The following is a 16,058-nucleotide window of genomic DNA, read 5'->3' as shown; positions in this document are numbered from 1 at the left end:
AAAATGAAAAAAAAAGCTCTAGAAAATGTTGAGCACCTACAAGATGTAGAGCTTCTTAGGGACTTTACAGAGCCCATTTTAGTTCTCTGAGAGCCCTGTGAATGTAGCCTTTACCATCCTTGCTCTCTGTGCAGAGAAACAAAGGCTGGGAGAGGCTGTGACTGGCTCAGGGCCTGACAGTTAGTATGACGTTAGCACACAGCAACCCCCTGGGTGGTGAGGAGTAGGATGATGGCTGACATCTGTAGACCATGGAGGGTTGCTAAAGACAAACTGGCTGGGCCTCTGCATGCTAACTTCACCTCCTATTGAGATGTGTTTTCTCTGAGCCCTACTGGTCTGTGTTGCAGCTGGTGGACAGCGAGGTGGTCATGCTCTCTGCCCATTGGGAGAAGAAGAGGACCAGCCTGTCAGAGCTGCAGGAGCAGCTGCAGCAGCTGCCAGCTCTCCTCCAGGATGTGGAGTCCTTGATGGCAAGCCTGGGTAAGTGTGACGTGAGAGTAAAAGCAGTTTCAATCGACTTGGTGCTGTTTCAAAGCTTTCTCAGAATTTACCAAATTCTTAGCTAACACTTTAATAGTGCATTCTTTTATTTATTTATTTATTTATCTATTTATTTATTTATTTATGTATTTATTTATTTATTTATTTATTTATTATGTATACAATATTCTTTCTGTTTGTATGCCTGAAGGCCAGAAGAGGGCACCAGGCCTCATTACAGATGGTTGTGAGCCACCATGTGGTTGCTGGGAATTGAACTTAGGACCTTTGGAAGAGCAGGCAATGCCCTTAACCGCTGAGCCATCTCTCCAGCCCCTAATAGTGCATTCTTATTCTCATAGTTTGATTATACAGAAAATAGATAGAAATTCACTTCTAAAATTTTTCACTAATGCTTTTCTGCCTCCAGTCAGTTAAGGAAGCAGTATTAGTTTTCTTGATCTTTGTATGTGTGCCTTTGTGTGTGTGTGCCCACATTTTTATATGCAGGTGCTTATGCACATGGAGGACCTGGGAATAACCGGGGTTGTTGTTCTTGGAAGCTATTGGGGTGTTTTGCTTTGCTTTTGAGATGATGTTGCATACTTTTAACCCCAGCCCTGTGGAGACCGAGACAGTTAGACTTCAGAGTTTGAGGCCATTTGGTCTACAGAGTTAGTTCCAGGGCAGCCAGGGCTACACAGAGAATTGTTGTCTCAACAAAACAAAAACAAATAAAAACCCAAATTAAAAAAAGAAAAGAAAAAAAAGAACAAAAGAGGTGGTGTCTATCATTGTGACGTGGGTTTACTGATGAGGTCAGTCAGTGGGCCCCAGGGATCTGCCTGTCTCTGCCTCCTCAGTGCTGTGATTAGAAGCAAGCTACCATGTTTGGCATTATGTATGTTTATATGTATGTACTGGGGATCCAACTCAGGCCTGGTCCTCATGCTTCAGCTATAAGCATTATACTGACTGAGTCATCTTCCTAGGCCATGTTGATTTTTGAGTTACTCAAGACTTTGTATAAAACATTAGGTCTTTTTGTTTAAAAGTAAAGTAGAAAAATAAAAGGGTTCTATAGTAACTCTGTCCTGGCTGGAGAATATACTCCAAATATCGCTTTGAAAGTTTAGGCTTTCAAAGACTCATGGTATTTTTCATGTCTTACAGTATTTTACCCAGCAGATGGTAGACATAAGATTAGAAGAGTTCGTGTGCCTGTTTGGCTGCATTGGAACTTTGTGGAAAGTCATTTTTGTCACTTTTTCATTTGGATGGGTTTATATGCAGAGAATTAATTTGTTGTGTTTGATACACATACCCTTGAGGGTAATTTTGTGGTTCACTGCTCCCAAAGGGAAAATTTAGAACAATGTAAATATCACAATTGGCTTTACTTTTTAAATTCTAAATTGTAATTTAATTCTAAAATGGAACATCATTTATTTCTTAATGATTTTATAGATAGAAAAGAATGTAAAGAAATACAAATAAAAATAAGTGGAATAGTCATTCCAAAGTTACTCTGTAGGGCAGGGACAGGGAGGTGGAGCCTTGAGTTGCCTTACTGAGTTTAGTCAGCATACAAAACAACAGGTTTCGTCATGATATTCTATACACGTGTTTTGTAATCTCTTTGCATTTATGCCTCACAACCCTCCTTCTGTCCCTCCTTTCTCTTTCTGGGGAGAGAGAAAGACAAAGTGTCACATGTTTTGTCTCATATGGGAAATCTGTGTGTATGACATGAAAGTGGAAGGGGAAGTTGGATATGGGGTTAGGGGTAAGGCAGAGGGAGAGTCATCATGCCAAGGGCAAGTCACCACCTCAGTTTCTGTTTGGTTCTGTGAACTGTCAGCTCTAGTGACTTTATTTTTAGGCTGGTATATGGAGCCAGTGAAGCTGCCCAGGCCAAGATTGTGGCTCCCTTTTTAAATTTTTATTCAACACTGTTTTGCACTTAAGCTCAAGGTTGTATGAAAGTGGGAAGTAGGAACTGCATGCACAGAAAATGAACTTCTTGAACTAATAACTTCATGTAGTCTCATAGAAATGGGATTATCTTTGCTCCTGTTTTTCACAGTCTGTCTTTTGCTGCAGTCCTCAACAGACTGGCAGAGGGATTCATTAGAGAAGCATAAAGCAGTTTTTTGTGTCTAAGTAGACAGAACCTACTTGGAATGCTGTTTATTGGCCAGCGTTGAGCACCTACAAGATGTAGAGCTTCTTAGGGACTTTACAGAGCCCATTTTAGTTCTCTGAGAGCCCTGTGAATGTAGCCTTTACCATCCCTGCTCTCTATGCAGAGAAGCAAAGGCTGGGAGAGGCTGTGACTGGCTCAGGGTCTCACAGTTAGTATGACGTTAGTACACAGCAACCCTCTGGGTGGTGAGGAGTAGGATGATGGCTCATGGTCTTTGTGTCCTGGGTTCTTACAAAGGTCTTCTGGAGCTGGGTGTCATTCCTGAAAGTATGACATAGAAAAGAGCTTCTGACTCTAAGGAGAAACGTAGAACTTCTGTGGTCCGTAGCCCTCCGTCTGCATTGCTTGTTTCTGTTGATTCTCTCGTTGATGTTAACAATCCTTCTAACTGGTAGACATTGCCATTTTTACCATTTCCTTTTAGCTTACCTGCTTGAACCTCTCCCAGTCACTTGATTTTGTTGTTTTATAGTAACTGTACCTTTTTCTCCCCAAAGGAGAATAAATTCTCATTGTAGTTGTTCTGTGTTTAATACTAACACTTTACTAATTGAATACATTCTGTTACAATTATTATTTTTATAGTTACTTTTATTTGAGAAGTGCATGCAACCTAACTCTTTCTTAAAATATATTTTATGTTTGGGCTAGAGATACTGAATGACTGAGAGGCTGAGGAAGGATCACCACTGGTTAGAGGCCATCCGGAGCTACGTAGTGAATTCCACACAAGCCTGAGCTACAGAATAGACCATGCCTTAACAAAATGAAGCCTCCCCCAACACGCAAATAGTGGATGACTGTGTGAAATAGCATCTTGTCAACCTAGAATATGGTCAAAGAATGATGTTTTGAAATTGTGAGATTTTTGTCTAAACTCAATTTCTTTTTTTTGTTGTTGTTGTTTTCTGAATTTTTAAAAATTGTTTTTATTGAGCTCTATATTTTCTCTGCTCTCCTCCCTTCCTCCCTCTTCCCTTCTACGCTCTCTTATGATCCCCGTGCTCCCAATATACTCAAGAGATCTTGCCTTTTTCTACTTCCCATGTAGGTTAGATCCATGTCTGTCTCTCTTAAGGTCTTCTTTGTTTTCTAGGTTCTCTGGGATTGTGAATTGTAGGTTGGTTTTCCTTTGCTTTATATCTAAAAGTCACTTATGAGTGAGTACATATTTGTCTTTCTAGGTCTGGGTTACCTCACTCAATATGATGTTTTCTAGCTCCATCCATTTGCCTGCAAATTTCAAAATGTCATTTTTTCTGCTGTGTAGTACTCTATTGTGTAAATGTACCACATCTTCTTTATCCACTCTTCAGTCAAGGGCATTTAGGTTGTTTCCAGGTTCTGGCTATGACAAATACGGCTACTGTGAACGTAATTGAGCACATGTCCTTGTGGTTATGATTGAGCATCCTTTGGGTATCTACCCAAAAGTGGTGTCTTGAGGTAGATTATTTCCTGATTTTCTGAGAAATCGCCATACTGATTTCCAAAATGGCAAACTGTACCAGTTTGCACTTCCACCAGCAATGGAGAAGTGTTCACTTTACCCCACATCCTCTCCAACATAAGCTGTCATCAGTGTTTTTGATCTTGGCCATTCTTACCGGTGTAAGATGGAATCTCAGAGTTGATTTGATTTGTGTTTCTCTGATGGCTAAGGATGTTGAGTATTTCCTTATAAGTGTCTTTCAGCCTTTTAATATTCATCTGTTGAGAGTTTTCTGTTTAGATCTGTACCCTGTTTTTTTTTTTTATTGAATTATTTGTTCTTTTGATGACCAATTTCTTAAGTTCTGAGTATATTTTGGAGGTCAGCCCTCTGTCTGATGTGGGGTTGGTGAAGATCCTTTCCCATTCTAAACAACTCAATTTCATAGAATCAGTGCTGATATCATAATGGAAGCTTTATGAAGCTGGATTTTATGGAATAGCTTTTAAAAAGTGTTCGTGTCAATTAATGTACTTTAGAAATTAATATTCAATGAGCTTGGACATAATTCTTAGATTCTGGAAGTGCTTGATGTTTTAAATGATAATTCATACACTATTGAATTACCTTTTTGATAGCTTCAAAATATTATATGTCCTACCATAACCTAGATGCTTAGATATAACCTCACAAGACTTAACTAGTTAAACAATAATAAAAATTAAAAGCAACTTAGAAGAAAGTAGTAACTGACCTTAACTTTGATTTTTTTCTTTTGATTATGTGTCCCCGTCTGCCCTCCTCTGCCTACATCCCTGTGTGTGTATGCATGCTACGGTGTGCATATGGAGGTCAGAGGCTAGCCTTCAGTGTGTGTATGCATGCTATGGTGTGCATATGGAGGTCAGAGGCTAGCCTTCAGTGTGTCTACTGCTCATTCCCCTGTAGCAGTCCTGTTGTTACAGAGGTGGACTACAGCATCTGGCTTTTTGAAATAGGTTCTGGAGATCAAAGCCTAGGTCCCCACTCTTTCACAGAAAGCTCTTTATCCAGTGAGCTGTCTTCTCAGACCAACCTTGACTTTGTTTTCTTTTTTTTTTCATGGCTTGGTTGTATATAATACTCTGTCCACTCGCTCTTTCCATTTTCCAGGCTTCTTACATTTTTTCGTCTTGCTTTGTTTCCTGGATGGTCTGTCTTATAAGAGTAAGAAATTTGTATTTTGTGAGCAATTTAAGACATTTGATGGTGCTTTTAACTGTGCTATCCTGTGGCTTAATAAATTGAGGTATTGGGATCTAAGTCCTTCAGGAATTGTTAAGTAACAAAGGGTAATCCATTCATATTGATTTCTTTTTATGGGATGTTGTCCATCTAGCTTACAAATGCCTGTTTAATTGATATTTACTGGTAAGACTACAATTTAGGAAATAAATGATAAAAGTATACTGGAAAGTCAAAAATAGTGAATATGAACTCACAGCTCTGAAATTCTCTCTCTAGGTTTCTCAAATGCTCCTTGCTTCAGCCTCTATCTGCAAATGAGGCTCAGAATACAGTTGGCCCTTCATGTCTGTGGGTTTTGCATCTGTAGATTCATCCAAGTGCATATAGAAAATATTCATTTAAAATTGTTCATAATAAATACATATACAGGTTTGTTTTCAATCTTGTAATTTCCTAAACAATAGAGTACAAGTTATTCACATAATACTTTTATATTGTATTAGGCATTTTAAATAATACAGAGCTGATTTAAGGTAAGGGACTTTGGTATTCAAAGATTTTGGCAGCCATGGGGCTTTGGGAACCAGTCCCTCAGGAATACTGAGGGATGACTATGCTGCTTGATAGGATAGTTGCAGGGTTAAGTGAGATGACAAATGTCAGGCCACATAGCACATGCCTGGCATGTCTATTTCTGGGTCTGGAAGAAATCTGGAACATGTCTGGAACATGAGGGTATGGGCATTCTACTAGCAGTTTGTCTAACCATTGCAAGTTTACAGAGTCATTTTTTTTCTGTGTCAAAGGGTGGATACTGTGTAGTTTAGATTGGCCTACAAAACCATTACTTTAAATGTTGGAAGATGAGGGCTGGGGCTTAGCTCAGTTGGTAAAGTGCTTACTTATCAGGCAAGAAGTCCTGGGTTTGACCTGCAGCATGGCATCCATCCACAGTGGTGGTGCATACTGTACCCTAGCACTTGGGAGGGAGAGGCAGGAGGATCAGAAGTTCACAGTCATCCTCTGCTACATAGCACATTCGAGGCTAGTCTGTTACATGAGACTTGTCTGTAAAAATGTTCATCTAAACGTGACAGGAAAAACAGTGTCTGTGCATTGAAAAATGTTTGAAAGGCTGCATAGTTCTTACTAGGTTAAATAGCCACAACGCGCATTTTAAACAACATAATATTTAAAAATAACAACTAGGAAATATGAGTTTGAAAGTACTGTATATCGTTGCTAGGCATGGCTTTTCATACCTATGATACCTTTGGAGGCTGAAGTAGAAGGAGTGCTTTGAGCTGTAGGCATCTGAGACAAAGGGTGAATTTGAGTTTAAGTTAGTGTGGTCTAGTGAAAAAAAAAAGTACTGGGTATGGTGAGTTCTCTTGAATTTCCACTAGAGAGCAGTCTAATCCTGTTCTTTCCTCAAATTTCAACTGTCAAGGCCTTGTCTTTTCTCTAGTACTTAATTTCATATGGTCTGTTCTAGAAGACAGTTTCTTCATCTAGAAGAGAAATTCTACTAATTCTAGGATAAGTAGGAGCCATATATTGAGTTTCTGTGTTGCTTTTGATAGACCCTAGCCTGATATGTTACTGTGTTGCCTTATAGAATGTGAAGACATCTAGCAGGGACTTTCATAGCTGTTTCATAAGCTAGATCCTCCTGTCCAAGTTACTTTCCAAGATTAGTACCATCACAAGTACGCTCTCTCAACACCTCTTAGTCTACTACACAGATCTCATTTGTTCCATAATGGCTTTTGCAAGTTAATGCAGCTTTTAAACATTCCTTATTTACATATCGTCATTACATTATTGCCTCAGTACAGAAAAGTATGGCACAAGCATTTGAAGGGTCTTATGTCTTTTAGTGTCTGGCCTCAATGACTTGTGGGTATGCAGACAAAGAAAATGTCTTTGTTCTATGAGGCTAATTATTTTGGTTAGAAAGAAACTAATTAAATGTGAAATAATTTCAGTATGCTACTTCATTCTTCATGTATCACTTCATTCTTCATGTATCACGGCTGTACTACACATTATATCTACTTGAAACAAACGGCACAAAGAAAAATTCCAAGCTGAATTGCTCTCCCTCCGGGATGATCTTCTCACCAAGATCTGTGGAGCTCTTTCTTGCACAGCTGTCAGGCATTCCCAAATGGCTTTCACAGTGAAATTCTCTGTCTTCTCCATCAGTCACTTAAAGAGATATTCTGTTATAGAGAGCAAAATCGTGAGGCTTGAGTTCCTTGCAAGATGGGTTTGGGTCCATGGAGGCCTGCCAATGTTTTATGTACACCTGTTATTCTAAGTTAGTTAGTTATAACTTATCTCTACAACTGGTTTTGTAACAGGAAATGAGCTGTTTGTGTTAGGGTAGTTAAATTTATAACAATTTAAAATAAGTATGTGGAATATATATTGTGTATATATTTATGATAATTTAATTCAGAAAGGTAAAAATGTATTTTTCCTATATTAATAATTTCAAGTTTGTTAAGAGTTGAAATGTAGAGTTGGGTATGGTGGCACCTGCTTGTAATTCTAGCCCTTGAGAGGTAGAGCAGAAGGATCAGGCATTCAAGACCATCCTGGACTGCATAGGAAATACAGAGCTGGGCTGGGCAGCATGTAAATCAAACAAAATAGAGTCAAAATTGAAATCCCTGTCGCCTTTTCTGCTTCAATTTGGGATGATTTGACCAAGTTTGATGTGATTAGTAAAGCAGCATCATGTTGTTTAATATTTCCTAAGTTCATGTTTAAGTTATTCTTTTACAAAATTTGGCATAAATTCTTATATTTAATTTAATATTAATTTAATTAGTTTATCAGTATTAGATGAGCATGAATCACAGAGTTTTCCCCAATTATTTTGCATTGTAGAATAGTAGAATTACAAGAACTTTATTGAAGTCATCAGACTTAATATATAGGTATTAGGCAATACAAAGGCACAAGGGTACAGTACCCTTAGCCTGACCCTAACTGATTTCTGAGAGAGATGTGAGGAAACAATTAGTGTCAATCAGATGAGAATCTTCATGAAGCTGACAAGTCTGTGGAAGCACAGGCAAAGTACAGCTGTAGTCTGGAGCCAGGGCTAGCGGGGAACCTGGTGTGATATTTGCCGATGTGGAGAAAGGAAGGGGAAATGGACAATCAGAAGTATCTCATCAACTGGGTGGTGGTGGCGCACACCTTTAATCCCAGCACTCAGGAGGCAGAGGCAGGCGGATCTCTGTGAGTTCGAGGCCAGCCTGGTCTACAAGAGCTAGTTCCAGGACAGGAACCAAAAGCTATGGAGAAACCCTGTCTCGAAAATCAAAAAAAAAAAAAAAAAAAAGAAAGAAAGAAAGAAAAAAGAAGTATCCCATCCACCCACAGCCAGAAAGGAGGCAGGGGACATGGGGCTCTTCTTGGAATGACCAGAGGGCCTTTTTGTTGTAAAGTAGAATATGTGGAGGGTGGTGGTGGTAAGATTGTAACAGATTATGATCAGGGTTTATAACCCTAAGCTAAGTTTAGAAGCTTAATTCCGCTGTGAGAAGACTTAGGACCTTTAAAACTTCTCAAAGGGGAGAACATAAATACATATTTGGTGGTAGTAACAGTGACCATTGACTACCCCAGGCACCTTCTGTCTGCATTTTCTGTTTTGCTGCTTATTGGTTTATTCAGAAGGTTGTTATTATTTTTATTTTATATGTATGGGCATATTTGCCTGCATGTATGTTTGTGCACCACATGTGTCCCTATTGCCCATGGAGGCCAGAAGCGGGTGTCAGATCCCCTAGAGTTGGAGGTACTACTGGTGGTTGTAAGCCACCATGTGGGTGCTAGGAACCAAACCTAGGTCATCTGTAGAAAGAGTTTCATATAGCCTAGGCTGGTCTAGAATTCCAAACCTCCTTACTTCTCATGTGCTGGGATTACAGTTATGTGCTCATATGCTTGGCAGCACTTTTGGTGTTTTTGAGATAGGATCTTGGCAAAGTAGCTCAAACATGCTTTGAATTAACCATGTAACCTACACTGGCCTCAAACTTTTAACACATTTCCTGCATTAGACTCTACAGTACTGGGGTTATCAGTATGTATCTCCCCGTCGAGCTAGAGAAGCTGTAAATGACATCTGATAAAGTTTAGCTAATCCCTTATACATTTTTTTCTACATGTGAATATTTAATTACTATCAAATGCTAAGTTTAAGTACTTGTGTTCACTTCACCCTTTTGGCAGTTTTGATGCTGTGTGCATTTACTTCTCCCTCTACAGTTGAGTTGTTACATTGAAGCTTACAAACAACAGCAGAGTTGGATTTTTAATCATGCATTTCAGTGTCCTCTCTGAACCAGTGCACGACGCCGAAATCCTTAGAGTTAACTAGATTTCATGTTAATTGTAGTTTAGTTCTTATTACCAATCAAGGTAGAATCTTATTACTCTGGCTCTGTTGTTCTTTGTATGCTTTATGAGGCACATATTGCTTCTCAGGTGCTTATTGTACCACTTCCCAGGGTGAGTCTGCTAGTCTCATTTTTCTGTTTAATAAAATAAAAACTAGTGTGAGAAACATTTTTGTTCTCTCATCCAAAGTATCTAATACACCAAGGGCCAGTGTTGTAGGCGGAGTTTTCCTGTGCCAGCAGCCATTCTCAAATAACCACTCAGAGTCTTAATATTAATTATAATTTCATGACCAGTAGCTCAGGCTTGTTACTAGCTAACTCTTATGTTTATGCTAACCCATATTTCTTATCTGTGCTTTTCCATATGGCTTGGTACCTCTTGTCAGCACAGCATGCCCATCTTGCTTCTCTTTGCATCTGCTGGCATCTCCTGATACTCTGCCCTCTTTCCCAGCATTCTCTGTGTCAGGCTGTCTCACCGAAACTCTTTCTGCCCAGCTATTGGCCACTCAGTTTTTTTTTTTTATTAACAATGAAAGTAATACATATCTACAGTGTTCTAAGATTGTTTGACAGCATAGTATCCTGCAAACTTCCTCATCTTGAAAAACTGTGTATGTGCTTGTTTCCCCCCTCCTGGAATTTCCTAAGTCTTGACTCTCATCACCTCCTCTTTCAAGCCAATTAGGAATTATCTCATTGCACTAGATTGAGGTGGAACTTCTACTAATGGGATGAGAAAGAGTCAACACCAGCATTTGATTAAAAACTAAGAAACTTCCCATCCTGATGTGTGCTTGCTAGTCTAGTTTAGTTCATGGCACACACTGTTTACAAAAGGTAATTGCCTTGCAAGATTACTTTCACTTGTTGATATGTTTCTTTGTGCAACACCAAGAATATTCTTTTGCAGTAGTGGTGGAAATTATGATTAATACAGTATTTTGCCTTTCCCTTTGTACATCATTTATAACTTTAAAAAATCATAGCTATAATTATTTAGTGTTTAGAATTTAGATTTTTCAGGCTTGTTTTTGGGGGCTTTCTATTGCCTTTGATAGAGTCAAACTATTATTAACAGTGATATTATTAACCTTTCTCAAAGTTGCCTGTGATCTCCAGTAATACATCAGCATGAATAAAGGCAGTACTCCTCGTGATGGCTCACACCTTTAATCCCAGCATTTAGGAGGCAGAGGCAGGCAGATCGCTGCGTTTGAGGCTAGCCTTGTCTATAGAGAATGTTCCAGGACAGCAAGAGCTACACAGAAAAACCCTGTCTTAAAAATAAAAAAAAAAGAAAGAAAGAAAGAAAGAAAAGGAAAGGAAAGAGAAAGAGAAAGAAAGAAGAAAAAAGAAAAGAGAAGAAAAAAGGCAGGCAGAACTGTAAAGTCTCTGAGCAGAACTGCAAAGCTGTTTGTCATTACATTTACTCATTGTAGTAAAGTTTGTTTTCTACTAATGTCCATAGGTCTTTGGCCCTGCCAAATAGAAAAGGATTTTTTATATACATGTATTTATATAAACTTAGATGTTTAGAAGAGACAAATTTAGGATATTAGAAAATGTGCCTGGGAAGTGGGTAGTGCACTTGGGAGGCAGAGGTAGGTGGATCTGTGAGTTCAAGGCCAGTCTGGTCTACAAGAGCAAGTTCCAGGACAGGCTTCAAAGCTACCCTGTCTCAAAAACCTTTAAAAAAGAAAGAAAGAAAGAAAGAAAGAAAGAAAGAAAGAAAGAAAGAAAGAAAGAAAGAAAGAAAGAAAGAAAGAAAGAAAGAAAAGAGAGAGAGAGAGACAGAACCCAGCTGAACTGCCTAGAACAACCAGACAAGCTATCTGAAAAAGATGCTCTAATCTGCTGCTGCCTTTAAACTGCAGTGTGCCCAGGGTTCCAACTTTTATGAACTCCGACCCATGGGGCTTTTATTATGCAGCTGTCTTTGAGACATTTATGCTCCTGATAATAATCCCTCAACCTATACTATGAGTAACCCCAGTAAAACTCATTGGTGCACCAAGTTGGACTTTGATGGTACCCTTACTTTTAGCCTGCCATTGGCTTCCTATCTGAGGTAAGTAGACATTTGCTCATGTCTCCCCAGGAATAGCCTGACATAGCAGCATTGAGAAAAAGCAACTAAAAGTCATTTAGAATGAGTAATTTTCTTGACCTGTAATAATCAGAACGTAAACAAGATTAATTGATCTTATTAGGTCAGTCAGTTAGATCAAAGTGGCATTAACATTTCCATTTTTTTCTCTCACAAACTCATATTCCTATGAATTATACTCCAAGCTGTGTTCTTAGACTTAATATTTCTTAAAACATATGGGGTACTCATGTCCTTACTAGAGTGTCCCTCATGGAACTCCCCCACCCAGAATTAGATGCTGCTGCTCCCTTGGTCCCCTTCATGCCTCACCCTCTCAGGCTACTGATTCCTTCTGCCATCTCTTTGAGCATCAGGACTGTCTTTCATACTGTGTCCTTGTGTCTTGTATATGCAAGTAATGTTCAGTATATAGCTATGAGGCTGTTTGAGTTCTAAAAATATTTGACCTCTAAAACCTTTCTGTTGTCAGAGAAAACATGCAGTTCTCCTGCCTGTGGCTGTGAAGTGAGTTCATTGGCTTTCTTTCAGCCGACCAGTTGTATGTAATACTGATTCAACTGGAATCACAGCTGTTTCTCTGCCTTTTGGTGGACTTGGGATAGTTTCTCAAGACTTTGATCTTTGATAGTTTTCAAAGGGATATTAATATTTTTGCTTTTATTGTATGTGTGTATCCATAATCATATATATATACATATATATGTATATACTGTATACATATGCACACATAAACATGAGTGTGTTGCCTGTATTGTGTGTCTGTGCCATGTGTATCCAGCATTGAAAGATGCCAGAAGGTTTTAGATCCCCTATTACTGGAACTCCATACAGTTGTGAGCTGCCATGCAGGTGCTGGGAATTGAACCTGGGTTTTCTGGAATAGCAACCAGTGCTCTTAATCTCTGAGCCATCTCTTTAGCCTTTGGTCTTCAATATTTTGAATGAAAGATTTAACTAAATGCTCTCTATGTTCCAATAAAGTATAGAGTTTTGTGATCTTCAGATAGACTAGTGAAAGACTAGTCAACTAGCAAGAACTGAGTGCCCCCAACCATTGACTGACTCAGTAACAGCGGCTTACTTAAGTATTTGTAGTAGTTTTCATGCAGAGGTTTATGTCTGTGATGTGCCAGAGGCCAAACAGATCTTAAAATGACTTGGAGTTATAAATACTAAATTACAGTGGTATGATGTATGCTATTTATATTGGCTAGCTTGTCATTTTTTAAAAACTGGTTCATTTTCTGGGTGTAGTGCCACACACCTTTAGTACCAGTGCTCAGGAGGCATAGGCGGGCAGATCTCTGTAGTTTGAGGCCAGCTTGGTCTACATTGTGAGTGCCAGGACAGTCAGAGTGACACAATGAGACCCTGTCTCAAACAAACAAAAAACCTGGTTCATTTGTGGTATACATAGGTCACTGGAGGTAACATCAGATTAATTGGGATGCTTTATATTCATCATTTTAATAATAAATGTTCAAGGCATTTTGAACTTGTATGTCTTGAGAAATGTTTGAAATATGCTTGTTAAAGTATACTGTAATGTTGTTAGTGAATTTAATTTTGCCTAAATAAAGTTAAATAAGAAATACCAAGGAAGTACAAAGCAATTTCAATAGCTTAAGCTTTTTTTTTTTTCTTAAAAAAGAGAGAGATGCTGTTCATTCTATTTTATTTTTAACCGTGTCTGTGTGTGGTATGTGTACATATTAGTCTAAGTATGCCTGTGGAGGACAGAAGAGGAAGTTGTTTCCCTTGGAGTTGGAGTTACATGCAGTTGCAAGCCACCTCATGTGTGTGTTGTGTCCTCTGGAAGAGCTGCATGTATTTTTAAAACTATTGAGCCATCTCTCCAACAACAATTTAAAATTTTGTTCTTTTGGCCAGTGATTTATACTTGACAGTTGTTTCTTTTTGTGTCATACTTTCAGCTCATTTAGAGACGAGTTTTGAAGAGGTAGAAAACCACCTGGTGCATCTGGAGGATTTGTGTGGGCAGTGTGAGTTAGAAAGACACAAACATGCACAGTCCCAACACCTGGAAAATTACAAGAAAAGTAAGAGGTAAGTTAGAAACTTGGGCCACAACAATCTAATCTCAAAGTGTTTTATATTGATTTACATGTTAGTCTTTTAAAAAATTATAGAATTTAGTGTGTGTGTGTGTGTGTGTGTGTGTGTGTGTGTGTGTGTGTGTGTGTGTTTGGGAGTGACATGTTACATATGTGGAAGTCCCAGGACAGTTTGTGAGAGTTGGTTCTCTCTCCTTCTATAACCCGGACCGTAGGGAATCAAGTTCAAGTTAGCAGACAAATGCTTTTACTCAATGAACCAGCTTCCTTCCCCCATGATATTCTTCATATTTTCTGATTGGTAAAGATAAAGGTTTCAATCTGTAAAGTTCATTAATAAGCCATCCAGTATTTGCCTGTTTAATTTTAAATCATGACATGTTGCCACTTAGTGATGAGTTGCCAGAAGCTAGGGGCAGGATAAAGTGTGAATGCTCTACTCTGAAGGGAGAGAGGGCAGAGGGCAAAGGTGCTCACAGATTTGGTTCTGGCCTGCTGTGCTCCAGTGGCAGGAAACTGAGCGGCTCTTTCTTTTTCTCTTATCCCTGTAATAGTACAGAGTGGAAGGAACCTGAGTCCAGTCTTGGGAGAAGGGCTGGATAGGCTTGACTCTCAACTTTTGTCACATACTAGATGCAGGACTGCACAGTAATCTCTTAGCCTCAACAACACTGGCTTCTAGTGGGGATAATAATGTATCAAACTTCACAACTCTGGAAGTGAAGAAAAACAACTTAGCATGGGGAAGTTGTGGTCATCATACTTCCATTAAAGTTTCCTTGATTGTTAAGGGTGCCCGACGTTCCCCCATCCATCCACATGTGTGTATGGATGTGTTTCCAGTGTTGGTCAGCCTTAGGAGTTGAGTATTCAGATTCCTGGACTCTCTGCACTGTCCCACGTTCACCACAGTGATATTGCTTACAATCAGCTTCCCAGGTACTGGTGTGCATGTTTGAGGGACTGCAGAACAGGGTGTGCAGGCTCTACATGAAAAAGAGCTCCAGGGAGCCGTGTGTCATACTGTATGCATGAGATTCCTTGTGGAGGTGGTTTTTTATAAATTTTATAAATTTGGCCTTCCTAGATCATCAGGATGTGTATGACAGCATTGAGAATGCCATATTACTCATAAGAACATCTTTGGCATGAATAGGTAGCGTATGACTTAGGGGATTTCCAGGCTGTTATGTGACAGGAAGGTATACAAGAGTGAGAAGTAGATAGGTTAGTATCCTATTTAACAACTCATAGTAGGTAAATACTCTCCTTGGAAGAAGTTAGTTGTGTAAGAAAGCTCATACCTTACAACTAGAGTTTCAAAAAATATGGTAGAAAGCTTTGGAACTCTAAAATTTAGTTTGGATACTGATCGTGTGACTCCAGAGAATGATCTTTTCACTGTAAAATAGGCTAATAATATTATCTTACAGGATTATTTTAGCATTGTATTAGCAAAGTACTGGACTAGTATCCTGCACTGGCTAACCTGTACAGCTTAATTTTTTTTATCAGCTTGATACAAGCTAGGGATATCTCAGAAGAGAGAACTCAGTTGGGAGAATATGTCCCCCTCATTGGCCTGTGAGCATGTCTGTGAGGCATCTTCGTGATTAATGAGTGCTAATTGGTGCCACACCTGGGCAGGTGGTTCTTGGGTATGTAAGAAAGTAGGTTGATCAAGGCATAGGGAAACAAGCCAGTAAGCAGTGTTCCTCCATGACATCTGCTTCAGTTCCTGCCCTGACTCCCCTTCATGATGGGCTACAAGCTGAGATAAACTCTTTTCTCCCTGATTTTCTTTTGGTCATTGTGGGTTGTTTGTTTTATTTTTTTAATTTTTATTGATTCTTTGTGGATTTTACATCATACATATCTATCTCATTCATCTCCCCATCTCTTCATATCTGCCCTTTGCCCTTGCAACCCCCCCAATATAAAATAAAAAAGAAAAGAAAAAAAGAAAGAAAGAAAAATCTTATCATGGAAGCTGTTGCGTGACCCATTGAATCACACATTAAACCCTTTAATCCATATGTCTTTACTTGTTCATAGCAATGAGTCGTTAGTCTGGCTCAAGGCCCCTGGTTACTGCTAC

General features: G+C 39.1%; 1 protein-coding gene across 2 annotated transcripts in view; it reads left to right on the top strand.

Annotated features, from left to right (window-relative positions):
* Positions 1 to 16,058, top strand: part of Dtnbp1 (dystrobrevin binding protein 1) — an 86,929-nt gene that overhangs the window by 25,703 nt on the left and 45,168 nt on the right. For both annotated transcript variants that reach the window (XM_057787149.1, XM_057787150.1), the window contains exons 5-6: positions 351 to 483; positions 13,820 to 13,952. In XM_057787149.1, coding sequence (XP_057643132.1) covers positions 351 to 483; positions 13,820 to 13,952 — 266 coding nt within the window. The remainder of the gene's footprint in view (positions 1 to 350; positions 484 to 13,819; positions 13,953 to 16,058) is intronic.

Source organism: Chionomys nivalis, chromosome 13 (genome assembly GCF_950005125.1).
Source record: "Chionomys nivalis chromosome 13, mChiNiv1.1, whole genome shotgun sequence".
Taxonomy (NCBI): domain Eukaryota; kingdom Metazoa; phylum Chordata; class Mammalia; order Rodentia; family Cricetidae; genus Chionomys; species Chionomys nivalis.
Note: the sequence above shows the minus strand (reverse complement) of the source record. Positions and strands in the feature narration are given on the sequence as shown.